Source organism: Mustela lutreola, chromosome 6 (assembly GCF_030435805.1).
Source record: "Mustela lutreola isolate mMusLut2 chromosome 6, mMusLut2.pri, whole genome shotgun sequence".
Lineage (NCBI taxonomy): Eukaryota > Metazoa > Chordata > Mammalia > Carnivora > Mustelidae > Mustela > Mustela lutreola.
Window position 1 is genome coordinate 156,893,884 of NC_081295.1, and position 27,987 is coordinate 156,921,870.

The 27,987-nt window shown below is 48.7% G+C and overlaps 6 protein-coding genes across 7 annotated transcripts; 2 read left to right on the plus strand and 4 right to left on the minus strand.

The window, feature by feature from the left end:
• Positions 1-52: 52 nt before the first annotated feature.
• Positions 53-27,979, minus strand: LOC131833051 (uncharacterized). Its single transcript, XM_059176304.1, has 3 exons — positions 27,669-27,979; positions 26,590-26,944; positions 53-434 (listed from the first exon to the last, which is right to left on the minus strand). Exons 1-3 carry the CDS (start codon positions 27,964-27,966, stop codon positions 83-85), a joined length of 1,005 nt encoding a protein of 334 aa, XP_059032287.1. The 5' UTR covers positions 27,967-27,979; the 3' UTR covers positions 53-82.
• On the minus strand, positions 10,928-11,358 carry LOC131833011 (histone H2A type 1-B). The gene has a single exon (XM_059176256.1). The coding sequence runs from the start codon at positions 11,333-11,335 to the stop codon at positions 10,943-10,945; it is 393 nt and encodes a 130-aa protein (XP_059032239.1). The 5' UTR covers positions 11,336-11,358; the 3' UTR covers positions 10,928-10,942.
• On the plus strand, positions 11,569-19,590 carry LOC131833029 (histone H2B type 1-K). 2 transcript variants are annotated; one of them, XM_059176276.1, is made up of 2 exons: positions 11,569-12,064; positions 19,287-19,590. In XM_059176276.1, the coding sequence occupies exon 1, from the start codon at positions 11,660-11,662 to the stop codon at positions 12,038-12,040; it is 381 nt and encodes a 126-aa protein (XP_059032259.1). In that variant the 5' UTR covers positions 11,569-11,659; the 3' UTR covers positions 12,041-12,064; positions 19,287-19,590. The 2 variants fall into 2 exon arrangements, with proteins under 2 accessions (XP_059032259.1, XP_059032260.1); XM_059176277.1 differs by lacking the exon at positions 19,287-19,590 and adding an exon at positions 15,028-15,045.
• Positions 21,269-22,081, minus strand: LOC131833306 (histone H2B type 1-M-like). Its single transcript, XM_059176423.1, has 2 exons — positions 22,064-22,081; positions 21,269-21,723 (listed from the first exon to the last, which is right to left on the minus strand). Exons 1-2 carry the CDS (start codon positions 22,079-22,081, stop codon positions 21,292-21,294), a joined length of 450 nt encoding a protein of 149 aa, XP_059032406.1. The 3' UTR covers positions 21,269-21,291.
• On the plus strand, positions 22,078-22,511 carry LOC131833021 (histone H2A type 1-B). The gene has a single exon (XM_059176267.1). The coding sequence runs from the start codon at positions 22,100-22,102 to the stop codon at positions 22,490-22,492; it is 393 nt and encodes a 130-aa protein (XP_059032250.1). The 5' UTR covers positions 22,078-22,099; the 3' UTR covers positions 22,493-22,511.
• Positions 22,841-23,635, minus strand: H1-5 (H1.5 linker histone, cluster member). Its single transcript, XM_059176239.1, has one exon. The coding sequence runs from the start codon at positions 23,546-23,548 to the stop codon at positions 22,868-22,870; it is 681 nt and encodes a 226-aa protein (XP_059032222.1). The 5' UTR covers positions 23,549-23,635; the 3' UTR covers positions 22,841-22,867.
• Positions 27,980-27,987: the final 8 nt, after the last annotated feature.

Below are 27,987 nucleotides of genomic sequence, written 5' to 3' on the forward strand. Positions count from 1 at the left end.
GAGTTCCAGCTCCTCTCGTGAAAGAGGGGGAAGCCCTGAAAAGGGCCTTTTGCTTTTTTGGATGGGAGGATTAGCAGGAGGCTCAGCCCCCGAAGCCGTAGAGGGTGCGGCCCTGGCGCTTGAGCGCGTAGACCACGTCCATGGCCGTGACCGTCTTGCGCTTGGCGTGCTCCGTGTAGGTGACGGCGTCGCGGATCACGTTCTCCAGGAACACCTTGAGCACCCCGCGGGTCTCCTCGTAGATGAGGCCGGAGATGCGCTTGACGCCGCCGCGCCGGGCCAGCCGCCGGATGGCGGGCTTGGTGATGCCCTGGATGTTGTCGCGCAGCACCTTGCGGTGGCGCTTGGCGCCGCCCTTGCCCAGGCCCTTCCCTCCCTTGCCGCGACCAGACATGTCGGAACAAACTCTCTGCGAGTTCCACACAGCGATGGCCCTTCTCGTCCGTCAGCGCTAATTATAAGCAGACGTCGGACCTCGTTGAAAACTGACAGCGCGGGCGGGCGCCAAGGCCCCGCCCCCAGACCGGCTCCTCCCACCTCTGGGCGGAGCTCCGAGGACTGTGCGAGGGAGGGAGCAAGGTCGCGTGGAAGGTCTGGCTTCTCCTGAGCCGGTCGTACTGGTGTCTGCAGGAATCTCCCCCATGAAAACGTTACTAGGGGCTTCAGTTTACAACAAAGTACTGCCTTCTCTCATTGAGAAGGGGAATGGTTGTTGGCTGGGAAGGGAACCCTAAGATGTCACCCCGAAACAGGAGTGTAGGGGTTCAGGACATACCGTCTCAAAATAGGCCTCTTCGGTATGGAGGGCAGCAGAAGACGTCCCCCCACCCCCCAACCAAATGCGCCTCTTTGTCTAAGGACTGTATGCGAGCAGATGATTTTTAAGAAACACCGACAGGGTAGAATCTCTAAAATCTTCCTAACGGGACATTTTAACATTCATGAAGGAGACCTCAACCTCTAAGTGTCGCCCTCTCTGCAGCAGGAAGAGAAGGACGACTAAATCACCAGACATTCCTGTCCTTGGGAAAGCCCCAGCCTAATTCGGCATCACAACCTTGTTTCCCGTCTTTTTCCCGCCAACCCCAGGCTGGCTTCCCGGGCACTCCCTTCCCACGCCAACATCTGTTAGCGGAAGGGGGTCTTTCCTGGGGTGGCTGGGGCCTCTTCGGGGAGTTCCGCTCAGTTCTTCAGAGCATCTCCCAAGTACACACGAGGGGTCCATGTCATTAAACTGCTCTTTGTTTTCCTCCTTAATCTGTCTTTTATTATAAGGGGAAGTTCATAGCACCTAGAAGGGTAGAGGGGAAATTATTTTTCCTCCCCTACACTGTTCTGTTTACTACATCAAAATTTTAAATTGTAGTTGCCTTCAGGTCATAATTTGGCACTGTGGGTTCCATTATTTCTTTTCAAAAGTTTCTGATCTAGTTTCACACTCCTTTTATGTGTGTGTGTACGTTTAGAATCACTGTAGCAGTTTTGAAAAATAAATCTATTTGAGCTTCTGATCATGATTGCATTAACAATAAATTAATTAAAATACAATGAAAGCCCTACAAAAATCAAGTACTTAAATTCAGAAATGTGCTTTTAGTTGCTTTTAAGCCTTTTAATTTTTAATGACTAAACATTCTATATTTTTATTTTTTTTAGTTTTGGTTTTCATAAGGTATTTAATATGGAATTATTTTTTGCATACATTGAATTTTATTTTAAAAGAAAACAAATACAGAATCATACTCCAAAATTCTTGAAACTAACATAGTTTTGTAAACTGTAACTAATGTCACCCATTATTCAATTGTTTTAGAAAGTGCTTAAGAGCTGAAACTCGAGTTAGAAAAATTTGATTTTAAGTTGCATCTCTTCTACCAATTGGCTTTTGGACACTTGCTTATGTCTTCTAAACCTTTGCTCATCAAGAGTGGGAATAATATAATAACAATACTTAACTCATAAAGCTATTTTAAGAGCTAATGCAGGGGCACCTGGGTGGCTCAGTCTGTTAGGCGTCTGACTCATAATTTCAGCTCAGGTCATCTCCGGGTAGTGAGTTCAATACCTACATCAGACTCCATGCTGAACTGCAGCCTATTTGGGATTCTCTGTCTCCCTCTACCTCTTCCCCATGCATGTTTCTTTCAAAAAATAAATAATGGAGATACTTTATATAATATACTGAGTCTACAGAGCACATACCTCCTGTCTGTGATTGCTGTGGCCACTTACGCTGTCTGTCTTGGCGCGTGACTGCAATTCAGATTTAACTGTAGGACATACAAAGATTTCAAGAGGCTGTGAAAATAAATTTATTCCAACAGACTAGGAATGCCAAAGAAGCTGATTTTCATTAAGACATCCATGAGTAATAAGTAAACATTGGCTGCTATGTACAGGGGTGGAGAGGAACAGAAGACCGACTCCGGCTAGTGACTTGGTGATGAGAAGGGTATGATGAAGGGAGTGAAGGGGACAGCATCATGACTGATTGGGTCCCCAGAGACTTCAGGTCCAAGAATACCCGTGAGGCCGGCCCACCAGGGGCGAAACTGATCCTATCCCTGCGGCCTCTGATCCTACTGTATGGCTCTTTGCCTCTCTGTCTCCGATCCGTCCCTGACATATTCCCCCCCCCCACCCCCCCCACCCCCGAACAGGTAACTCCAAACTGCCATCTGGAGCAGGGGCGATGACCGATCTGTGGCTACTTCTTGCTGGGGAGGGGCACCGATGGGTTCAGAGGTCTGTCCTGAGGCCCCTACAGTAGGCAGGATCGCCATCTGTGGCTGCCTAGACAGGACCAATGCTGTCCTGATGGGCTCTAAAGGAGAAGAAACAAGTTGGACAAGGGCATTTAGAATACAAGGTCAGAAGGGAAGCAGGAGGAAGAGGACGAATTCTGGGGTCATTAATGGCCATAGTCAGTGTCTCTGCTGGACCCAAAGGGAGGTCCACCAGAAGGAGGGGTCCTCTATTTGGGCCACCAGGCTACCTGACAAATCTGAACGAGGCACCCCCTGACCTGTGTTGTTAATATAAAAGCGGCTTCCTGGAGGAGGCTGCAGGTGTCCCCTGCCTGGGAGCATGGGAGGACAGGAGGTCCCAAGGTCCAGGACCCGGGGATTCTGGAGGGCCACACCCTCCAAACAGAGGGAGTCCTCGGGTCTCTATATCCAAGGCTCGGACTGGTTTCCGACCTGCGGCATGTGGCCGGCCCCGGGGGCCTGGGGCCCAAGCGGAGCTAGGTAGGCGAGTGAACAGCGCCCTGTCCACTGCGCAGGTAAGAACGCGCGCGCCCTTCTCCCACAGTAGAAGAACAGACCGTCCTCTGCTCGGAGGCTTAGGTGGAACCCATACTTAAAGAGAAGCTTCGGCGGGGAGGTCAAGGCCGCGCCTGACAACTTCCTCCATATCAGGGAAGCATCGAACCGGAGCCGCTCGCCCGCCGTGACGGCAAGTGAGCTGGAAGGATAGATTTTCAGGAAGAATTCTTGGGACGAGAGGAGCAAACCTCTGGCCAACCCTAGTGTAGAGGAATTGCAGGACTCCGGGGACCACTCTGCTGAGCAGGAGTTGTTAGCGGGGGTCCAAAAAGATGTCTTTTCCTTTAGGGGATCCTGGGCCCGGAAAAAGAGGTGCGGCTGATCAGGGTCTTTGTAGGCGCTGAGCGAGTTGAAAAGGGAGCTATTCCAGGGCTCCTCTGCGACGCTTGAAGGGATCCGGAAGGTGAAGTTGCACTGGGACGTGGAAAGGTTTCCTACAAAAATCCCCGAGTTCGGAGTGTAGGGGTTTTCGCAGCAAATAGGGAATATTGTTGAAGTACTGATCCGGAGCCGAGCTAGCCAAGCAAGGTCTGGGGTGTTGTCGGACCAGGGGACACTGGCTACTTTGGTTTCCATGTCCTTCTTCCAAGCTTTAAAAAATAGTTGCTCGATATTTTGATTGGGGAATGAATTAATATAGGAGACAAAAGGAGTGACAGAGTAATTAGCCCGCAGCCAGACCTCAATAGGGGCGGGCACAGCGGTCCCTACTGAGTCTTTCCCACATACCTGACAATCAGTCAAATTGAAGGGCGTGGTACTGGGTTGAACCCATGCTTGGGTCCCTGCAGATGAGTGGCAATGTAGAAGTTTGGGAAGAGAAAGAAGGAGAAAGAGAACAAATGCATTGAAGGGCATCTTTGATCGGGGGTTGAAGTACTTAGCTTGGTGTCGTTGGCTTTTCTGTTTTTTAAAGATGCATTTAAGCCCTTCCTTGCTCGCAGTGGTATCTTCTTCCACTGGAAACCAGGGCTTGACCCTAGAATAGTGGATCCAGGCCTTGACCTTGGGTTCCTTGACAGCTGTTGGGGAGGCTAAGGCGACTGCGTGTGCGCCCTCTTAGACAGGCTCTAGAGACAAAGAAAAGAGGAAAGATCTTTAACAAGCACTTGGTCCCTGGGATGACCGGGAAAGGTTGGTTGTCTTGGAGCTGAGGGTTAGGAAGCGCCCAAGGAGCTCATGGAGACCTTGCCAGAGGGATGACATGATTTTGTCAAAGCCTCCCTTGTGCACCAGCAGGTCATTTACACAGACGGGACTCCCATACAAGACCTGGAAGGGGCTCCAGCCAGTTTCCACAGGGACATTTCTAATCCAGAGTAAGGCAATGAGGAGTACAGACCAGGGGAGTCCCAGCCAAGGGATGGTTTCACTTAATTAGTGCCTTTACCCACCCTGAGGCCTTCTGGTTCTGTAGGGGAAGGTCTCTGCCCAGCGTGGGATGGTTATCTACCCAAACCCAGAGGCTTTGGGACCCTTGTGCCTCAGGCATACCTGTGAAATCCATTCGCTAATCACCAGTCTTCCCCAGGCCAGCTCCCCACTCACTGTCTGCCTCTGGGGATTTGGGGATGAGAGTACGGGTTATGTGTTTCCTGTGGCAGACTTCACAAGTCTTTAAAAGGTACTTAAAGGTTTTGTCCAGGATTTTTCCTGTAGAAAGCATGTGGGTCATCTGCAAGGTTTTATCCCATCCCAGATGGAGGGTTTGATGTAGGCTTTTCCCAACCTTCTCTTGGTTCGCTGCCCAGGGCTAAGCCTACGTTCTTACCCTGGAGTCGGCCTGGAGGGTGAGGGTTATTGCCTCCTTCTAATGCCCATTGTTTTTTCTCTGTGTGGGAGCAAGTTTTCCCCTGGGTTTGGAGCCAGCTAGATTAGGGAGGCAACCACAGGGGCAGCCGAAAACTTGGCGGCAGATTTCGCTGCATCCGCCAGGCAGTTCCCTTCCAGCACCTCACCTGTTCCTCTCTGGTGTCGCTTTCTCCCACCTCTCGGGGGTAGGGTATGGCCTGTAGGGGCGGGTGATTTCTGGGTGATATTTAGTGGGGGAACCTGAGGCAGTTAGACACTTTCTCTCCTTCCACCTTGTGCCGCGGGCATGCAAAGGCAGGAAGGCGTGTTTGGAGTCGGTAAAGACATTGCCACTTTTGTTTTCTACTGAGTTCCATCGCCCGGCTGAGTGAGGGCTGTGGTTGGAGGCGGGGCTCGATCCAGACAGCACGGGATCTCGTTTCTGGTGATGTGGTAAAGTGACCACAGCACACCCAGCCTTTCGGGTGCCTTGCTCAGCAAATGGGCTTCCTTTGTGAATAGGGCCCCTCCAAATTCTCTGTTGGGGTCCCCTTTAGGTTCTCCCAATAGCACAGGTTTGAGCTATGATGTGTTGATGGCCGTGCACTGGCTCTGTGCCCTCTTCTGGAAGGAAGGGGTCAGGGTTTAAAGTGGAGCGAGTTTTTATTTGCACGACTGGACCTTCCAGCAAGAGCGCTGGGTGCGGTGGAAGGCGGCTCTCCGTGAGCCCGCGGTCACTTTCCATGGAGAGGAGGCCTTGACAGTTATGCGGGAGGGGTGTGTGCAGCAAGATCCCATCCCAGAGTTAATTCGTAGCTTCGGGGATTAAAGGTGCTGAGGTGGCCACAGCCCTAAAGGACTCTGGCAGCCCACAGGCTACCAGGTCAAGGTCTTTGCTTAAAGATCCCACTGGCTATGGAGTGGGCTCCCGGGCCTAGGTTAGAATACCCAAGATCACTCCCTTCTTCTTGGTCACATCTAAGTTGTAAGACCTCCCTGTAGGGAGGCTTAAAGCTGGGGCACTGAGCTTTTTACTTTTTAAAAGATTTTATTTATTTATTTGACAGAGACAGAGAGAACACAAGTAGGGGGCGCGGCAGGCAGAGGAGAAGCTGGCCCCTTGCTGAGAGGGGAGCCCAGAGCTGGGCTTGATGCCTGGAATGGACCTGAGCCAAAGGCAGATGCTTAACGGACTGAGCCACCCAGACGTTCCTTGATGAGGTCTTTAGAAGCCCTTTCTGAGTCTGGGTTCAGTATTAATGAGCAGGTTTCCAGCATGTCCTGTCCTTCGATCAATTGACAAAGAGGACACATGATTTCCCATACCCCAGTGTCCATAAGCGACGTACACAGTGAAGCCTGAAAAATCTCTCAACCAGTTAAGGGTTTTGAGGAGATGTTACAAGGCAATGGGGCTGTACCCTATGTTCCTCTGAAAGACCCAGACCTAGATATTGGACACGTGTCTCACATAATCGAGCCTTAGGCTGGCAGACCTTCTATTCCCCCCATACTCTGAAAATGTAGAAACTTTTGGGTGCCAGTTTGTATACTCGGCTCAGAGGGGGCTTATAGCAGGAGACGGTCCACACCGTGAAAATTCTCACACCTGAAAATTCTGCACAATTTTAGGACAGGGCCTGTCCAAATAAGTGGGGACTATCTCAGAACCCTTGAGGTAGAACTGTCCGTGTGATCTAGGCGGTCGGATTTGTGGGCTCCTCGACTGCAAAGAGAAACAGAGTCTGGATGGAGTGGCTTGTGAAAGAAGGCCTCTTGTAAGCCTAGGACTGTAAAGGAGCTTGTGCCAGGGGTATCGTGGCAGCAGTGTGTAAAGGTTGGGGACGACAGGACGACTTGGGACCACGGCCTCATTAATAATTCAAGATCTTGTACCAATCTCCACTCCCCGTTAGGTTTTGTATCCCCAAAACTGGGGTGTTTCGTGGGCTGTTGCATTCTTTTAAGACCCCCACCCCTACCCCCAGCTTCTTTAGATTATTTATGGGATTTTTTAGGCCCTTTTTTGCTTCTGGTTTTAGAGGGTACTTGTTCTGACAGGGGCAAGTTGTGGGATCTTTAAAGTATTTGTGAATGGGCACTGCAGGTAAGGCCCAACCCACTGCTGAGTTGCCCAGACCTGGGGATTAGTATGAGCCTCTAATAAGGGGAGGCGACTGCCCGTCTGTCCAGGGGCCATCAACATGAGTGTTCCCAAATTGGCCCATAATATCTCTATCTAAGAGAGGTATGGGGCTGTCAGGCATTAACAAGGAATGAGAGAAAATTAGATCGCCCCAGATGCATCCCAGGGGGAGAGGAAAAAAAACTGATTCTGGGCTGTCCATCAATGCTCTGAACAACGGCACAGAGGCTGGGCGGTGGGCACCCGGGTGGGGAGGAGAACAGGGAAGGTGGAAGGAAACGGACTGCCTTTCCCTCTGTCTCGTGAGTTACCCGAGGCTCTGGGTCCCAAAGGCAAGCTGCCCCAGGGACGCCCCTGTGAAGAGCTCCGGGCCCCATCATACCCCGTTGGGGGTGCTGAGCTCTCATTGGAGCCCTCGAGATGGAGGTCCTCGAGGGCATTCGGATTTCCAGGGTCCTGCACAAGCAGGACAGGACTTGGGGGCTTTCATTTTGGGTGTCTCCTTTGAGGGCATCCCGGCTGCCAGTGCTCTGGGCGGCCACAGACGAGGCATCTGGTACCGGAGCCTTGGGGTAAGGGTGGGGGCTGATGGGTAACGGCTTATAAGGCCACAAGTGGACCCTACAAATTCTTTCCCAGACTCTTCTCTTGTTCCTCACTCTCCTCTTGGCCCTGGTTGTAAAAGACCCAGTTAGCAGCTCCGAAGAGCTCTTCTAGGGCCCCCTCAGGGCCAGCGGTCAACTTCTGCAGGTTTTCCCGAATATCTGGGACTGACTGGATCACAGTTTTGTCTTGGGCATGATCTCGGCCTTGGGAGAATCAGGAGAGACAGCTGTATGTTTCATGAGAGCCTCCCTCCTCTCTAGGAGGCTGTTGTGTTTTCCACTGGAGTCTGGGTGGGGGTGGGGAGCCTGACAAGATTCCGGACTCGAAACTTTTTAATCCCACCAGGACGTAGGCCTGGAAGTGACCCAGGTACCAGTTTCTGAGGGGATCGTTAGGGTCCCAGTTGGGATCTTGGGCCCCAGTTGAGAACTGGAAGTACCCCATGGGCCCAGCGGTGCCTGGGAATTACTCAGCTGCTTGTCCCCATTCTCTCCACGGTGCCTAGGACTCCGCATTTGTCCGCCTCAGAGAGTGATTGATTTAACAGGAGCATTTCCTCCTTCCCGGTTAATTCAATCACAAGTAAGATTTTGGGAGGCTTCTGTATAGGGTTTTTGGAAAGCTTCCCAAGGTCCCCTTGATCTCTGGTCTTGCAGTGACATGGACACCTGTACCCCAGCCATAGCGGCAGCTGCCCTTGGTCCTCCTCTGGGTCCTGTATATTGTTGCAAGACATAGAGCCCCGAGCGCAGCAGGGGATCTGGGAGAGCCGGACAGGAAAGGGACGGAGACCCCAGGGAAGATGGGGCTGGGGCTGGAAATCCTCTGTGGACACCATTTGCCTGTCTGCCTTTGGCGTGGGTGTGGGGTCCCTGTGTTCCTCACCACCCCCTCCCCCACTGCTCTCTACCCCCCCCCCCCCCACCGGGTCCAGCCGTGAGAGAGAGCAGGCAGGAGGCTGGCACAGGCCCTTATTTTCCCTTAAGGCCCAGAAACCCTGCACATGGGGTACTTCTCCCCATATCCCTCACGTTTGCAAAACCAGTCCCGTTGCAACAGGGTCTTATAACTGACGTGTCCCTCAGGCCGCTATGTCTCCTCCTCCAGTCTGTGTTGTGGCCATGCCGTGGAACCAAAGAAAAGAATTTGCCTTTTCTTTAGGGGTTTGCGGGTCAAACCATTCCAATTACTCAGGAAGCGCCCCCGAGGAGCACCAGCTCGGGTCAGGGGACTGAGACCCCCATCCACAGGAAGGGGGTCAATGGCTCCCCTAACCTCATTCCTCATAGTTGACCAGGAGGCCTTCATCCTGACCCAGTGTCCTGGGTGTCTTTGCTACTGGGAGCCAGGACTGCTGTCCCTTCTGTGAGGTGCTAGTTAGTCACTCTAACCGGGCTTGATCCTACCTCTCGGGAGCCACCCTGCCTGTCCTGACTTTTACTGTCTCTGCATTTCCCAGCCAGGGGACGGGCCATGACCCAGTAAGGCCCCTTTAGTGGCGGGTGGATGTGCCAGACTTTTCCGGGTCCAGTGGACGCCAGCGTGATGGACAGAATAAAATCGCTCTGTTTGACAGACCTGTTGTAAAAGGCTAACAAAGGCCAATTTCTGGAGGCACAGGATGGGCTGCGGGGACGGGGCACACGGCCGAGGTAGAAGTCCGTTCCCTTGTCCTTCTCGACACTACCTACACACATGTGTTCAGCCGGACGGGGGTCCATCCTAGGACGGTCACAGCTGAGCAGAGGGGCAGGCACCTCGCCAAGTGGAACAAAATGGCGCTGGTGGGTCCTGGAGGGTGTCCCTCACCCCGTCAGGCAAGCCCGATCCACAAGGTGTGGGGTATAGTGACCTTCACACAAAAACGAGAAACATGCTCTGTGGCTGGAGGGTCACAGGTAGAACAGTGCGTGCGGAACCCCAGTAAGGGGTTATAAGATGAGAGGAGCTGAGGGGCTATTCCTAACAAGTTCTGGGTCAGATCCCGGAGGACACCATGTGCCTAAGTGCTCTGTCCACTTGACCGGGCAACGGGTGAAGGAGCAGGACCCTGGCGGGGAGGGCGGAGGTAGACGCTGCTCCTCCCTGCAGCAGGCGACTGCGGGTGCCATCCCTTGGAGGCCGCTGGCAAGGGGATGTCTGGGGGGACCCTCCTGGGGTTTTTGCATTCCTTCTCTTAGAGGACGGATCTGTGGGAACCTATCACCCGAGATTTGAGGGCCCCAGCAGTGCCATTCACTCGGAGATGATGAGGCCCATTTTGTTGACTGTAACAGAGACACTGGCTGTCCACTACTCACGGTTAGACGCCTTGATGACGACCAGAGATCCTGGAGTCCCCAAGAAAATGTTTCAGGATTTTTTTATCGCAGCTTTCTGGTGCCCAGGGTCGTCGGTCCTGCCGCTCGGAGAAATAAAGAGGGAGACCAGACACAGAGTGAGGGGCAGCAGACAAAGGGTTAAGAGGAGAGATAAGCTCTTCACAGGGAGAGGGGTATCCAAGAATGACCCCTTTCCACCCCCAGCAACTTTCAGTTTTAGCGCAGTTTTAGTCGGGGCTGTTTAGGATTTCTTCAGGTCTTTGTCTGATTGGCCCGGGGCAAACTTCCAGCAAGACTATGCTCCCCAGCCCAGCCTCCTTGGGTTGTTTCTCCTCTGGTATTCAGGGCCCAGCCCCCTGGGGTTTTTCCCTCTGTGGTATCCCAGGGAGGCCACGCAGATAAGGATCTTACCCCGTGTGTGGCCTCAGGTCCTACTAGATCCCTGACTGTCCCTGCCATAACAGGACAAGCTTGTGCTCCAGATGGACCTTTGATCCTGCAGAGGAATCGGGATACCCCAGTTTTGCTCACATGGGTTCATTAGAGCAAGGTTGTCTCTTGGGCCAAACGACAGACTTATAAATACCTTAGGCAAGCTTTTCTTTGCTTTACGGGATTTGTCAGTATTTAATACTTTGCTATGCCAACAATGGGACTTAAAGGCACAGCTCCTTTTGTTGATTAAGAGAGTGGCTCTGAAAAGAGCCTTTTGGTTTGTACAGGAGATTTGAGCTGTGCACTCGGCCAGTCTTCTATTTGCCCTTGGCCTTGTGGTGGCTCTCGGTCTTCTTGGGCAGCAGCACGGCCTGGATGTTGGGCAGCACGCCGCCCTGCGCGATGGTGACGCGGCCCAGCAGCTTGTTGAGCTCCTCGTCGTTGCGGATGGCCAGCTGCAGGTGGCGCGGGATGATGCGCGTCTTCTTGTTGTCGCGCGCCGCGTTGCCCGCCAGCTCCAGGATCTCGGCCGTCAGGTACTCGAGCACGGCCGCCAGGTACACGGGCGCGCCGGCCCCGACCCGCTCCGAGTAGTTGCCCTTGCGGAGCAGGCGGTGCACGCGGCCCACCGGGAACTGCAGACCCGCCCGCGACGAGCGCGTCTTGGCCTTGGCGCGCGCCTTGCCGCCCTGCTTCCCGCGACCTGACATAATGAAGACGAAAAACACAAACCTGAGTAGGGTCAGAGTTGACACAGCCGGAGCTACCCTACTTATAGTCTCTATTGGGCAGAAAAATAAAGCTGTGCCATTGGCTGAAATTGAGTTTCACTTAAACCAATGGAATCCTGGTTTTCAAATACACTTCTTTTGATTGAACAAAATCAATTCGTGACGTTTGCCGAATTCGCCAATTAGATACAGGATTTGACTCACTGCCTCCTTTGTTTAAGAAGCCGTGGATAAAGAGGACACGCACAGCCTCATACTCATTCTTCCTGTTATTTCCTGGTTCTTCAACAGTTACTTTCGGCCATGCCTGAGCCAGCCAAGTCGGCGCCGGCCCCGAAGAAGGGCTCCAAGAAGGCGGTGACCAAGGCGCAGAAGAAGGACGGCAAGAAGCGCAAGCGCAGCCGCAAGGAGAGCTACTCGGTGTACGTGTACAAGGTGCTGAAGCAGGTGCACCCCGACACCGGCATCTCGTCCAAGGCCATGGGCATCATGAACTCGTTCGTCAACGACATCTTCGAGCGCATCGCGGGCGAGGCGTCCCGCCTGGCGCACTACAACAAGCGCTCGACCATCACGTCCAGGGAGATCCAGACGGCCGTGCGCCTGCTGCTGCCCGGGGAGCTGGCCAAGCACGCCGTGTCCGAGGGCACCAAGGCCGTCACCAAGTACACCAGCGCCAAGTGAGCCCGCCGGCTGCAAGAGCAATCGGTAAGGCTCGGCACACACCCCAAAGGCTCTTTTCAGAGCCACTCAGTGTTCTAAAGGGACCTGGCACTCATTCATCCTGTGTTGTTTATTTGCTGCAAAGAAACTGAATTCCATGTTTTCACCTCTCGATAAGTTAGTAGGATGTATGGGAAACTGAAGTAGAACCGGAGACCTATTTAAATGGATTTTGATCAGGAAGGATACGGTCATTATCAGACAATTCGGGTAAAATAAAATATTCTTGGTCTCCAAAGCAACACCTGGTCACCTTTGAAAATTTCCCCTGGCAAAATGTTTTATTAATAAGGCCTCGAGCGCTCTGTCCTTAATTCTCAGGTGTACCTTGCTGAGGGAGCAACGGGCACCCGCTAAAAGACGCACAAATTGTCTTTATTCACTTAAGTTATTTTGGGGGTGCTGCTGGCTGCTCCCTGCAGCGTGTATTTTACATACACTGAGAAAGGCAACAAAATAATGGAAGCAAGGTCCCGATTGAGCAATCCGACGGCTCGTTGTTGTGAGCGCCAGTGGGGACCCCGCGCGGGCAGTTTGAAGTCGCCCCTACCCCCCGCACCCAGCACCCGCGACTGCCAGTCTGGCCTGACCGGGTCCTTGCACGCAGCCCGGCCACGACTCCCTCGTTTCTCTGAGTGAAATTCCTCTCCTGGGAAGGACTGGGCTCCGATTCCTACCCTCCGGGTCATAATCCACTCCGTATCTTCGTTCTGTCACTTGCACTCTGTTGGAAGAGGTTTAAAAAAACGTAAAAGGGCCGCGGAAGCCCTGTGCCTTTGTCCCGGATTCCGGAGGTCAAAATCCCTCCTTCCAGTGTAAGCCCTGGGGAATGGCACTTTTAAAAATACTTTGGTCTTTGCTAGGAATGGGGTGGTGGTGGTGGTGGTGGTGGTGGAGGAAACCCTGAATTGTATTTGCTGAAGTTTTTGATAATATCCTTTATCCAATAACGGAGCCCAGGTGTTGGCACGAGACTATTCCGGTCGCTTAGAACAGGAGACACAGGAGAATGGAGCAGTTCTATTCTTAATAGCAAAATAGAAGAAGCAACCATATGCACCGCCAAAAGAATCAAATTTAGTGAGATACAGTCACCCAATAGGAGTCTAGTGAGGGCGGGAAATGAGTAAATACACAGTAATATTTGGTTGAATTTCAGAAACCCGAATCTCAGAAGGTTCATATATGATACCACTTTAAAAAGCTCAAAAATAAATTATTACTTAAGCATATAGAGAAGCACATGCAAGTGTATGATTCAAAAATCTTTTTAAGAGTTTCATGAATTAGTTTTTAAAAATCAGGTAGTGAACGCGGCAGTGACAGTCACAGCAAGAGGATGTAGACAAGAACAGAGGTAAACACAAATTGTGGCCAGCTTTCTAGATTTAGTGCTAGACGTTCCATCGTGAGTGTTTGATATAATTTGTTTTATAGGTAAGATGTATGTTACATATGTTCGCTTTATATGTTGAGTGCGGTGCTGAAAACTATCCTAGGCAAAGTATCCTTGCATAAAAACAAGTTCCAAGCATCATCTGCTTTGTCATAAAGGTAATTCTATAAAGGAGAATTCCAAACCTTACGGTGTTAATGCAGATAGAATTACTTTCTTTTAGAGAATGGGAGAAAAGGAAGGCTGACAGTTCACTAAAAAGGCCATGAATTTAGAATACTCAAGATTTGGGTTACAATTAACCCAGTTCCTCCAGCTCTTGTAAACTTTGTCTACTCAGGTTTTCAAAATCTTTGTGGCAGCTTTCTGACCGGACTGTGCATAAGGAGGTAATGTGTGCATGTGTGTATTTCGTATGTGTTTCGTGTATTCATGTAAGTGTATGTGTGTATATCCCTCCCTCAATTCTGTTAGAAAAGAAATTACACTTTTTAAATTAATGTATCTTCTCTCCTTCCATCATCACATCAAGGTAGTTGATGATGGTAAATTCACCATATATTGGGTTCTTTTAATCACTACTTTTCAGAGCACAGAAGCCTTTGATCCTGTCCATTAATCTATTAGTGGACATTACAGATACACATACAGGTACAGATAGAGGTATAGGTATAGACAGGTGTGCTTTGTCTATGTACTGCCGAAGCGAGCACTAGACAGGTGTGCTTTGAATGACTTGCAGTTGTCAGCGGGACTGATACCTAGAAGACTATGGGGCGGGTGGGGCTGAACCCTGCAGAATGGACAGGAGGAAGCAGAGGGAATTTGTGGCCCTTCTGTGAAAGGTTCACATAGCAGGTCCATTACAGTCCAGTATTTAGAAACCTAAATTTCCTAAAAAGAGAGAAAAATAAAAAAAAGAACTCAAAGCTAGATTGTATGGGTTATTTCTGCCTTGGTGATCCAGGCATCTAACCCTCTGTTGTTCAAGGTATCTTGATTAATTTGTGTCATTGCTGATACGTCTTGGGAAATGGACTTGAGCTCAGCCAGACCTGGATGTCACTTTACTACTTTATACTGGAACAGCTGCTGCTTTGATAATTCACATGATTTGCCTCTGATAATATTGTTTTCCCCTAAAGAACAATTCTTAGAACACAAAAGAACAGATGGAACATTAAAATAGATGTGAGAGTCCTATCCTAAAGGAGAGATTTTTTTTTCCCAAGTTATGTGACCTAAAACTGGCCTTTGTCCAGCTTCATTGAAAACTCCCTTCCACAGAGGTTGGACAAAATGTACTGACAAAGCTTAACTCTTTTTCCACTCCTTTCTAGATTCTGTGCAGTTTGTCATCCTTTAATTAGGACATTGTTTCGGGCACATTAAGTTCATTTGACCACAGCTTACTGTGTTACATTTTAGGTTCCTAAATGTAGGAGATGCCTGCATCTCGTTATCCATAACAGTCCAAACAATCTCAAATGTGTATTTTTTCTGCAGATCACTAGTTTATCCATTTTCTGATACCTTTCAACTTTGATTTCAGAGGCTTGCCTTTTCTGGCATTGTCACCAAATCAGCCTCTTGGGAGGTTTCAAGAGTAAAGCAGATGTGTGGTATTAAAAAACAAAACCAATTCACAAAACGCACAAGGACATTTTTATCCAGACTTGAATGAGGATAAAAAGTTTCTTTCAACTCCTACAGAGTTGAACACACATGTAAGTATTGCTGGGGTCAGTGAGACTAAAAGGACAAAGGCCCCGCCCCCTGCAGGTGCACTAGAGTTCCCACTGATAGAAGGAAGAATAAAATCAGACCCTCAGCCAAAGGTCTGCATTTACATAAAAAATAAGTCTTTTGATGGAGAAATTATGAAAAGCTATAAGAGGACACTGGAATCTCAAGGATGTTAATTTGGGGAAAACAGCAGGCACAGGGCTGCTGCCACTGGTGAGAGTGGCAGAGGGGTTCGTGACTGTGTTTCTGGACATCGTTGTGACGTCTGTGCTTGTGCAGCTAAATAAACAGGTTACATTCCTGGGGTTCATTTATGAAAAGCAGTGGTTTCCATAGCTGTCATCCCCAAGGCTCCTCTCTTATATCTAGTATTTTTTAATGGCCCCTTCCCTAGGCTGAAGTTAAACTCTTTGGTAAGAATACCTAAATGCATGCATAATTTTCCAAAATCATGAAACGCCATAAGCGTTCTATAAAAACAAAATAAGAGACAGTTATTTTAACAATAAAAGAGATACTTTCAACATACAAATGTGTGGGCCCCAAACCAAAAAAAATAAATTAGAAGCTGGGTATTTGTACTTGGGTTAGTGAGAAATAAAACCAACAGGATGGATGTGCATATAGGTGTGAAAAGATTTCTTATAAGGAACTGGTACATGCGATTATGGAGGCCGACAAGGCTCCAGATATGCAGGCCAAGTCGGCGCACTGGGGACCCAGGGGAGCCAATGGCAAAGTTCCAGTCCCAAGGCCACCAGCAGCTTTGAGACCCAGGCAGGGCCCATGTCTCAGTCTGAGTCCAAAGGCAGGAAAAAGCCAGTATCCCAGTTCCAAAGCAGCCAGACACCAGGAATTCTTACGCAGGGGAAGGACAGCCTTTGCATTCTATTCCTGATTTCAACTGATTGAATGAGGCGCACCCACATTAGGGAGAATAATCTGCTTTACAAATCAAGCCTAACGATTTACATGTTTTACTCTCATTCGAAAACCCCCCTCACAGAAACACCCACAATGATGTTTGACCAAATATCTGGGTAATACACAGCCTGGTCAAGTTGACACACACACACAGCACCAGGTATCACAGAACCTGTGGATAGAATCATCCTGAAGGAAACAAGGACCTTGTAGATCAACACAGATGATCAAATACCAAGGGACTCACTCTCAGTGATGTGACTTTTTTTTTTTTTGAAAATAGTAATTCTTGGGGGACATGTGAAAAGGAAAAATACAACTTCATTTATAAAATGATGCATTGTTGGAAATTTCAGTGCCTATTGAGCTATACACATGCACACGTGCAAAGACCTCGTGCTTCTTTGTGAAAGGAGTCAGGTTCTAGGATTGATTAATAGGTTTTTCACCTTCAGTTTGCTATGGGATGGTTGAGAATTTACCAAAGGAGTTGACCCAAAGGAGTTGAGAATTTATGCACACACAAAATTTGCACTCAGATGTCCTTCAGTGGGTGAATGGAGAAATCAATGGAGAAATAAACTGTGGTCCATCCAGACAAGGGAATTCTATTCAGCGCTAAGAAGAAATGAGCTCTCAAGCCATGAAAAGACATGGAGGAAACTTAAATGCGTAGGACTAAGTGCCAGGAGCCAATTTGAAGAGGCTACATGCTGTGTGATTCAGCTATGGGGGGAGGGGCCTGCTTCTCCCTCTCCCTCTGCCCCTCCCCCTTTTGTGCTCTCTCAAATTAATAAAATCCTAAGAAGAAAAAGAATAATTTTAATGTCTTGTTATAACAAAACATAGAGACAAAATAATTCCCGGAGGATTTCCTCAGATGCTTAGAATGAAAAAGAATGAAGAAAAATAATCCACTGATAAATGAAGGCTTTTGGGGGGTGTACGTTTTATTTAAAAAATAAATATGATTTTTTTATATCATAGCAACTTTACTTGTAAAAATAATGCAGAATATAAAAATTAGAATATAGGTATGGACTATTCATGCAAATATTAAGGTGTTGCATAAAAATGTTGAGTAATGATAACTTTCTAAAGTCCCTGCACTTGTCTAAGAAAAAGACAACTATGAGTCACACCCCAATTAATATTAGAAATATGTACGTGGGATGTGAATATGGAGTTACACCTAAAATAGGTTAGAACTGAAACAGTCTAGCAGTTTTTGCTGGTTGGTCCCTTTGAAAGTATTTTGAGAATACAAAACTATATAAAATTCTTCCACTCAAATTTGAGGGGTAATGTTTTATAAATGTAACACCGGATTTTTAAAAAAGAATTCTTGATATTTGGTTGCACTGTAGCTTTATCTTAACTTACTCCCCCCCAATATTTTAAATTCATATCTTGAAAATGAAATAACAGAACATGAAGATATGCTGTAAGTATCAATGTATTTGTATTAGGCCAAATACAGTTATTTACATTTATTTTCAAGTCACTGAAACTTGACACTGCTTGCAATTTAAATAAACTATATCATAAAATGAGTGTGTGTATATATGGTATGTGTACATAATACGTATCTTATATATACATATAAAACATGTGTTATTTATACACAGTTACAGTAAAATATATTCTATTTTAATATTCCCAATACTTTTACTCCTGGGGGATGTCAAAAATTCAATGGCATTGGCTCTCCAGTTTCTGGTTATTTCATGCTCCTGGTTATAGACCAGCCCTGAGATGGAGAGTACATGTTCTACCGACTGAGCCAGCCAAGTGCCCCTGAGATGGAGAGTACAGATAGATCCTAAGCCTTTGAGGTTTCAGCTATATATTATATGTGTCCAAATATACTATATGCATACATTAATACATACATACATACCTTAAAATAATTATATACATAATACATTTCATATGTTATATTTTTATTTATATTGCATTTAATGGAACTAATGGAATAATCAGAAACTGGACAGGCCATATGACCTTCTCTATTTTTTGGTACCTCTTAGAATAAGAGAGTTAGAAAAATTAAAATTCCATATTCTTTTCAAATAAGTGGTATACAGATGATCATGACTGGGAGAACCATTGGGAACCATACATGCTAACAGCATCCTTAACTCTGTTCTGTGGCCTATATATAATTCTTCCAAAAGCTCAAAATGGAATGTAAAAATTATTAAGGTTATATATATATGGATGAGTCCATTGTGTGCTTGCTAAATTTTTTAATTTTACTGTTTTTAAAGACATGTGATTTAGGGGTGCCTGGGTGGCTCAGTGGGTGGCTCAGTGGGTTAAGTCCTCTGCCTTCTGCTCAGGTCATGATCCCAGGGTCCTGGGATCAAGCCCCCGCATCAGGCTCTCTGGAGCCTGTTCCCCACCAACCCTGCCTGCCTGTCTGCCTACTTGTGATTTCTGTCTGTCAGATAGATTAAAAAAAAAAAAAAAAAAAAAAAAAAAAAGACACGTTATTTAGATTGGACAAATCTGGTATGTTAACATTAAGAAGCTAGTGTCTTTTGTTGGCAGAGAAGAATGATGTTATTAAGCTTCAGGCAGAAAAGTGAGTTAGATTAAAAACAAAACAGAACAAAACAAAACAAAACTATGGGTCCAGATTAAGGACTTTCAGGGGGAAAGGATGCCCTTAGCCTTTTGAAACACCACCTCCTGTTAAGTTGTCTCGAGGTTCCCTGAGTCAGGCAGGTGCACAGTGCTCTGAGAACTCCCTCCCAGAAACCCTAGATGGAGATTGTGGTCTCTATTCAAGAACCAAAAGTTGTCGAAGAGGAGTTGATTACAAGTTTTGAATTAATGGGTCCAAGACATCATACTGACTGAAAGTAAGAACGATCTCAGATGTCTGGACTCACAGTAACAGTAAAATAAAAAAGGGTGTGTGTGTGTGTGTGTGCACCAGAAAGCATGAAAGAAAGCATGTTTAAGTAGTGCTAATGCGAGAATTAAAATGAAACAAACAGAACCATTTAGCTGTCACTTGGAATGGATTCAGCATGTAAACTGGCAGAATTCATGATGCTAATCAATTGGAACCAATCCTGGAATGGGCTGAATCAGACCTCTACGCTGTGTGTCTCATGACTCCTCTCTCCCCAGGTCTTGCACCTGTCTTTCTGAGGTCAGCATCCCATCCAGAGCAAGCGTCCGTCCTGGTTCTCTGGGAGTTCTGTGTGTACACAGGAAAGATCCACCTCCAGCAGCGTTATAGACCAAGCCTCAAAGAGCTTCCTGAGAAACTCACTGGTGCTCTCTGGTTCACTGAAACTTCATTTCAGGAGAGTAAATTTCATTGACAGTCACCACTGGGAACACAAAGTGATTCGTAAGGAATTCTCAAATGCTGCTGTGTATCAGCTTCTGCCAAAGGCCTCCCCAGCCGTACCCACAACACTATGGTTACTAAGTAAATAAATAAATGTTTGCTTTCTTTTTGTCCAAAAGTTAACAACTCTCAAAATACGATCTGGGGACCCAAGCCTCTTTCTGAGACCCGTTTGGTGGGACTGTGAAGCTAACTGTATTTGTGTGATAATCCCAAAACTTAATTTTTGCACTGCTTTTCACTTGACAGTTATAGAGCAATTGATTGAAAGCAGAAACAAATACTGTGCAAGAATCCAGCTGTCTTCTATTAAACCAGATTATTTTTAAAAATATTTTTATTTATTTACTTGACAGACAGAGATCATTAGCAGGCAGAGAGAGAGGGGTGTAAGCAAGCGCACAGAGGGGAGCCTGATGCAGGGCTCGATCCCAGGACCCTGGGATCATGACCTGAGCCAAAGGCAGAGGCTTTAACCCACTGAGCCACCCAGGCGCCCCTCTATTAAACCAAATATTAAAGATACTTATGAAATGTAAAACCATGCCACTTCCTTCCCTAAATTTTTTTGATTTTGAAAAATATAGCTATTTTTCTTTTTTCTTTTTTTAAGGATTTATTTATTTGACAGATCACAAGTAGGCAGAGAGGCAGGCAGAGAGAGCAGAGGCTCAAGTGGGGCTCGATTCCAGGACCCTGGGATCACGACCCGAGCCCAAGGCAGAGACTTTAACCCACTGAGCTACCCAGAAGCCCCAGTTTTTTCATAATACATATATTGACAAAAAATTGGACTTGACCATATGAAAATCACAGTGAACAGAAATGCCACATGGGGACATGAAAGGGTGAGTGATGAACATGAAACAGGATCGATTTCCATCTTTGTGGGAACTTCACTAGGAAAGAGGTGGTGGAGAGCAGAGGATCTTGGTTTACCCAGGATACATGCACAAGAAATTAACAGTAGAAAAATTCAACCAAAGATGTAGAGCCTGAATTAGCAGTCCTCATCCATAACTGGTGGAAATAGATGATTAAGTTCTCATTTTCCTCTTTCTCCATCTTTACCCCAACACCATGACGTTGTTTTGTGCAAATGTAGTCCTAGAGTGAGGGAGAAACCAGTTACATACCTTCCATGGATGTTAAGGAGTAACTGAAAGGAAATGTGACTTGGGAAGATTCCTTTAAATCAATTTATGTGACTCACGGAGCATTCTACTGGGAAGGAAGATGGTGACTGAAAAGTAGTGGAAAGACCTAAGGAAGATAAATGGAAGCCCTGCCAATAAGATTTTTAATGCAAGTTGAGAGACATTTTTCTTTTTCACCTTAATTTTCAGTTTTCTCATTGATTAACTCAATGGGTGGTTCTTAAAGTTAGAATTTGGATGGTAAATGAAATATGCACAATAAAACAATGTTTTAAAGTATTTTGAGACAGAACACAAGCAAGGGGAGAGGGACAGATGGAGAGGAGTGTTTTGCAGATCTGACCCCAGGACCTTGGGATCATGACCTGAGCCAAAGGCAGACACTGAACCGACTAAGTCACCCAGGCGTCTCTGCACAATAAATTTCTTTTGGAGTGCTTGATGTTTGTAGTATTAAAAAAAGAAAAGAAAAAAAGATCTTACTGAAAATACACAGGACCAGAAAGTACCTTTCACAAATGAAGGGTGTACAAAAAAGCCTTCAGATGAAAATGTGCTTTTGCCTCTCCGTCAGAATTTAAAAAAAAAAAAAAAAAAAAAAAAGCCTATGCAGCTGGTAGGCTCACTTGGCGCTGGTGTACTTGGTGACGGCCTTGGTGCCCTCGGACACGGCGTGCTTGGCCAGCTCCCCGGGCAGCAGCAGGCGCACGGCCGTCTGGATCTCCCTGGACGTGATGGTCGAGCGCTTGTTGTAGTGCGCCAGGCGGGACGCCTCGCCCGCGATGCGCTCGAAGATGTCGTTGACGAACGAGTTCATGATGCCCATGGCCTTGGACGAGATGCCGGTGTCGGGGTGCACCTGCTTCAGCACCTTGTACACGTACACCGAGTAGCTCTCCTTGCGGCTGCGCTTGCGCTTCTTGCCGTCCTTCTTCTGCGCCTTGGTCACCGCCTTCTTGGAGCCCTTCTTCGGGGCCGGCGCCGACTTGGTGGGCTCGGGTACCGCCAGAAACAACTGTTGAAGGCTTGAAAGTAACGCAGTGAGTGTGAGGCTCTAAGCGTCCTCCTTACTCACAGCTTCTTAGACTTGACCGGCTTTGGCAGAGTGGACAGTAACTAACACCCCTCTACCCCCTCCCCAACACCAAAAGCCCAAAGACTAAAGAAAAAACAGGTTCTACCTGTCATCTTTACTCTGCTCCTTACACGGAGTTGATAAAACAAAACCAACCATTTATAGTAAATACTGGGTAGCATCCTGTATCTAACCAATCAAAAAAAGAGTCTTTGGAAACCAGGACTCCATTGGTTTAAATGTAACTGTAATTTTATCCAATGGCACAGCTTTATTTTGGCGCCCAGTGAGGACTATAAGAGAGGAAACTTTCTCCTACTCTACTCAGACTAGTCATTGGCAATTTCCTGAAACCATGTCCGGTCGCGGGAAGCAGGGCGGCAAGGCGCGCGCCAAGGCCAAGACGCGCTCGTCGCGGGCGGGTCTGCAGTTCCCGGTGGGCCGCGTGCACCGCCTGCTCCGCAAGGGCAACTACTCGGAGCGGGTCGGGGCCGGCGCGCCCGTGTACCTGGCGGCCGTGCTCGAGTACCTGACGGCCGAGATCCTGGAGCTGGCGGGCAACGCGGCGCGCGACAACAAGAAGACGCGCATCATCCCGCGCCACCTGCAGCTCGCCATCCGCAACGATGAGGAGCTCAACAAGCTGCTGGGCCGCGTCACCATCGCGCAGGGCGGCGTGCTGCCCAACATCCAGGCCGTGCTGCTGCCCAAGAAGACCGAGAGCCACCACAAGGCCAAGGGAAAGTGAGGTCTCATTTAGCAACAACCAAACCAAAAGGCTCTTTTCAGAGCCACTCACTATTTCTGGAGAAGAGCTGTTGCCGCAATTTAAACCCGGTCTGCCCCTTGGTAAGACGGCGGTGTGGTTGGTTGACCGACCGTCTCCAAATTCTGAATTGTGTCACTAAGAGAATCAAGGGTTAAAGTACTTTGCAAAGAGGCTAACCGGGGCCAGGGAGCGAGCCAATGGGGAGTTGCAGCGGGCTTTTTCAAATAGCTGTTACATGTCCGGGGGACGTGGTGTATGTATGGCACCACGACTGCGTACAGCTGTTTTCAGAGAAATTTGGGTGGCTCTGAAAAGAGCCTTTGGGGTTTCGTTGCCTTTTTGAAGGCCAGCTTCCTACTTCTTTTTCGGAGCCGCTTTCTTTGCCTTGGCAGCCTTAGGCTTCGCTGCCTTGGGCTTAGCGGCTTTGGGTTTGGCTGCTTTCGGCTTCACCGCCTTGGGCTTAGCGGGGCTCTTGGCCGCTTTCTTGGGCTTTGCAGCCGCCTTGGCTTTCTTGGGGCTCTTGGCCACCTTTTTGACACCAGCGGCTGCAGGCTTCTTGGCTTTCTTGGGCGTCTTCTTCACCGCCTTCTTCGCCCCCGCAGCCTTCTTGGGCTTCTTAGGGGTGGTCCCGGCCGCCTTCTTGGGCTTGGCCGCGCCCGCCTTCTTGGGCTTGGGCTTGGCCTCGCCGGAGGCCGCCTTCTTGTTGAGCTTGAAGGAGCCCGAGGCGCCGGTGCCCTTGGTCTGCACCAGGGTGCCCTTGCTCACCAGGCTCTTGAGGCCCAGCTTGATGCGGCTGTTGTTCTTTTCCACGTCGTAGCCGGCGGCCGCCAGCGCCTTCTTGAGCGCAGCCAGGGAGAGGCCGTTGCGCTCCTTGGACGCGGCGACGGCCTTGGTGATGAGCTCGGACACCGGGGGGCCGGTGGCTTTGCGCTTCGCAGCGCCGCCGCCCGCGGCCTTCTTGGTGGTCTTCTTTTTGGCGGGCGACTTCTCCACCGGCGCCGGGGCCGGCGTCTCAGCGGGAGCGGTTTCCGACATGGCCGGGAGCAGAAACTACTACGAAGAGAGAGACTGAAAATCCAAGCCGCAAGTCTGGCGATGCTGCGTGACTCCGGCCAGGGGCTTATATAAGCCGGGGCTGCTCTGTGATTGGTGGAGCGTCCAATCCACTGCCCTCAGGCAGCCGCCCTTCGCGGTTGGACTCCCAAAGTGTGTTTGTTCGTCCCCCAAATCTGATTAAATGCTGAAAATAATCATACAGAATCGGAGGCTTTGAAGCTCTCATGGAAGACAGCAGTCTCCACGTTCGCACACGGGTTTGTGTTTTCATAAATCGTGTGCAACAGAGGAAAGATATTTTTTAAAACTCTTTTCGGCTCGTCCCAGGAGTCCCCTGGCTTTAGGGCATCGTGCTAGTTCTCTGGAAGTTGCAATGACTTTCCGCTAAACATCAGGAGGACGTCTTTAAAAATGCTTTGTCCCTAGCTTCTGCTTTGGACTTTTGCAAGAGGAAAGACACGGTTCCCTGATTTGGGCATAAACATTGTTTCGAACTGTAGCAAATAGCATAGAGGCAGAGGGACGTAGACTGCATACCGCCCCAAATTAACCACCTAGATCTTACTTGGAAAACCAGTTCTGTCTCCTAGGAGTCTGCACGTGTGAATGTCTTCAGAGAGTGTCTTTTGCAGTTTGGGAAAGTTCAATAGCCAGAATGACGCCTGCTTTGCACCTGAAGCGGGAGGAATAGCTCTGACTTGAGGATCCAAAGATCTGGATTCAAATTCAAACTTGAATTTGATCTGCTTTTGATTGAGATTCTTTCTCCTTTAGCAACAGGCAAATCCATTAAAGAAAATGGATAACCCAGATAACCCAGACCTGCTGGAAGTACTCCAGGGTTTCCAGCAGTCCTCTCGAACACACGTCCCATGACATGGGACTCTGCCGGTTTTCCGAGGTGTTCTTCCGCACTCCCCAATTCAAACTCCTTATCCCCACCAACATATAAAAAAAAGTGCACTGTCAGAAACACCCTCTTCTGTTACATGGGCATTACTGTGTGTTTGCAGTAGAGACCTGTACTTCAGGGATCCCGGCGGTTACGGACTCCTGAGGAAAGCAGATTAAGGACGGAGGGACTGCAAGTCAGAGAGGGTCCAAAGAATTCAGAAATACATTAACATCGAAGAGAACTGACCTGGTGACCATGAGGTTGGGATGCAGGGTGGTTAAGCTTGCTATTTCTTTGTGGGGAGGGTGGAGTGGGGATCGGATGGGATTTTGTGACGTGGCCTAGATTCTGATGTGGCCTGGATGATAAGTAAGGTCTAATGATTCGAATGTGTACTGCAGTCAACACTCACTGTGTTCCCAGTGAAGACCGGCAGGGAAGTTTAAAGTTGCGAGCGTATTTCTCTCCAAGGAGCTCCTGGAGTTGCAAGTGTAGCCAACTACGGCCATATATGGACAGTGTCCTGTTCTGTGTGGCTCTCAAGCTAAGAGTAGTTTTTATATTTTATTAATTGTGTTAGGAAAAAGAAAGAGAGACCATATTTGGCCGGCAAAGCCCCAAATATTTGCTATTTGGCCATTTTGCTGTTTTGGACTCCTCCATATATGTGGTTTGGCATATTGCTACAAGTCTGCGTCTTTCAGAACAACGCAAATCGAGAACTAACAAAAGACCTTAACAAGGAAAATGTTTTAATCAACCACTTCCCACTATTTCAACCACAAAACTTTTAGAAGATTGGGGTGGAGGGGACCCCTTCACCACATGCTTAATGGGCAGGAGAGAGGTATAATAAGGGCTAACCTTCTTTGAGCATTCACTAAGTGCCAGGAACTAATCAAAGAGTGCTCTACGGTTTTGATTCATTTTCCTCGGTTTACAGCTACACAGGCTGGGACCCAGAGGAAAGAGGAGTCGTAACCTGGCAAACGGTTATATGGCTAGTAATTGGAGCTCTGAGGTTTGAACCTAGATCACCTGGCCTTGGCTCCATTATGATGGGAAAATCCTTCAAGGGGTGAAGAGAAAACAATCTGAAGCTCCTAAGAGGCAGCATCAGGTAGTCCCTACAACCAAGAGCCACTCAAGGATCTCTAAACTAATCTGTAGGAAGAGGTTCTGGCCCCTTGGGTCTTTGCCCCCAATCCCTGGGCCTTCCAAAAAGCTTTAGGAGCCAGTAGATGGGATAAGAACCTTTCTGAAAGGACAAATCTGAAAACAGGGGAAAGAATATAAAACCCAGATGGCAGAAAGCTCCAGAGAAAAATGGCTAACGCCTGGAGTTAGGATTTGAAACCAAAAGAAGCAAAATGAGTCAATAATGTTCACATGTGAAAAGCATGAGATTTCAAAATCTTAAAATAATTGGAGAAAAGTAATACAGTGAAGTTCTGTTAGGAAACCCAGAATGTTACGTGTGAAAATCTGCAACATAACAGCTTTAAGACATCTCAGATTGAATACCCAGGCTTATTCTCTTCTTGAAAACAAAACAAAAAACAGGGACAACTCAGCTTCAGACTGAGAACGTTAAAACAAGTGGGCAAATACTTTAGATTTTGAGAGCTATGGGCAGCTCATTCTACGGACAACCTGCAGGTCGGCATCTAGGTCATTGCTGGCCCATTTTCTGCTCAGTTAAGAGCATACACCAAGCCCAGCAGCATACTCTTGACAAACATCACATTACACTTAAACCAGGTTTAATTTCTAAAAACGTCTGAATCACCTTTAAAATGCCCATCCGGAAAGCGACACTTCCCAGGCGCAGCACCAACAGGGAAAGCCCGCACTTAGGGACCAGAGCCACATTCTCCAATCCTCCATTTAACTCTCGAGCCTACCAGCCCTTCCTCAAAACATACCCGAGCTTTCATGGGGCTATCAAATTTTCGAACGTTAACAGCTCCTTTGGGGGACAATGGAGGGGCTCTGAAAAGAGCCTTTGGGTTTAAAGCTGGCAGAAATCAGGACATGAAAAAATTACGCCCTCTCGCCGCGGATGCGGCGCGCCAGCTGGATGTCCTTGGGCATGATGGTGACGCGCTTGGCGTGGATGGCGCACAGGTTGGTGTCCTCGAAGAGCCCCACCAGGTAGGCCTCGCACGCCTCCTGCAGCGCCATGACGGCCGAGCTCTGGAAGCGCAGGTCGGTCTTGAAGTCCTGCGCGATCTCGCGCACCAGCCGCTGGAACGGCAGCTTGCGGATCAGCAGCTCGGTGGACTTCTGGTAGCGCCGGATCTCGCGCAGGGCCACCGTGCCGGGCCGGTAGCGGTGCGGCTTCTTCACGCCGCCCGTGGCCGGCGCGCTCTTGCGGGCCGCCTTGGTGGCCAGCTGCTTGCGCGGGGCCTTGCCGCCGGTCGACTTGCGCGCCGTCTGCTTCGTGCGAGCCATGGCGAAGACGAGGTAACAACTCAGAACTGTGAGAGGGAGACGCCGCGGTCCCCTATTTATAGCGACCCCCGGCGTCCTGATTGGACAGGAGCCTCCTGCCCCTCCCCGCGCAGAGATTGGTTCTTGGTTCCAGGAAGCATTTTCCCGCCTGCCGCTTAGGTCTCTAGGATAATAGACAAAGAAAATGTGACTTTTTAAAAAAGCCTCTAGGATGCATCAAAATTAATCGGAAAGTGCCTTCCTTCCACTCTTAAATAAAAGGTCTTGTGACTGAATTGATATATTGTTTATTGAAAATTAAAGGGGACAGCCGAAAACATGGGAGGCCTTGACCTTATTTGAAATTCTAGCCACAATGTTCTCTGGCAGGACGTTCAAAAAAAAAAAAAAAAAAAAAGCTTCAGAATCACTCAGCTTCTGCCAGCAAAGACTGGCCAGCTGTACCTTATAGAGAATAAATGGTACATCAGCTCGGCTTTCAGCACGACTGTTGAATAGTGGACACGGGGGTAGGGGGGATGTACTTTCTGGATATGGTGGCACCGGGAAGCCGTTACAATCTGAGACACTTGCAGCTTTCACATTTTAAATACACTCCCGTAGACCACGTGCTTATGGAACTCAGGGTTAGGAAGTCTGATATGAATATTTCTACAGTCTACAGCGCTTTAGCAGATTTCGTGGGCGGCCCTGAAAAGGGCCTTTTGGATGAGAAGTACGGCGGGTGAGATCGGCTTTAGCCCCCGAAGCCGTAGAGAGTGCGGCCCTGGCGCTTGAGCGCGTAGACCACGTCCATGGCCGTGACCGTCTTGCGCTTGGCGTGCTCCGTGTAGGTGACGGCGTCGCGGATCACGTTCTCCAGGAACACCTTGAGCACCCCGCGGGTCTCCTCGTAGATGAGGCCGGAGATGCGCTTGACGCCGCCGCGCCGGGCCAGCCGCCGGATGGCGGGCTTGGTGATGCCCTGGATGTTGTCGCGCAGCACCTTGCGGTGGCGCTTGGCGCCGCCCTTGCCCAGGCCCTTCCCGCCCTTCCCACGACCAGACATGACTACAAAAGGATCAGACAC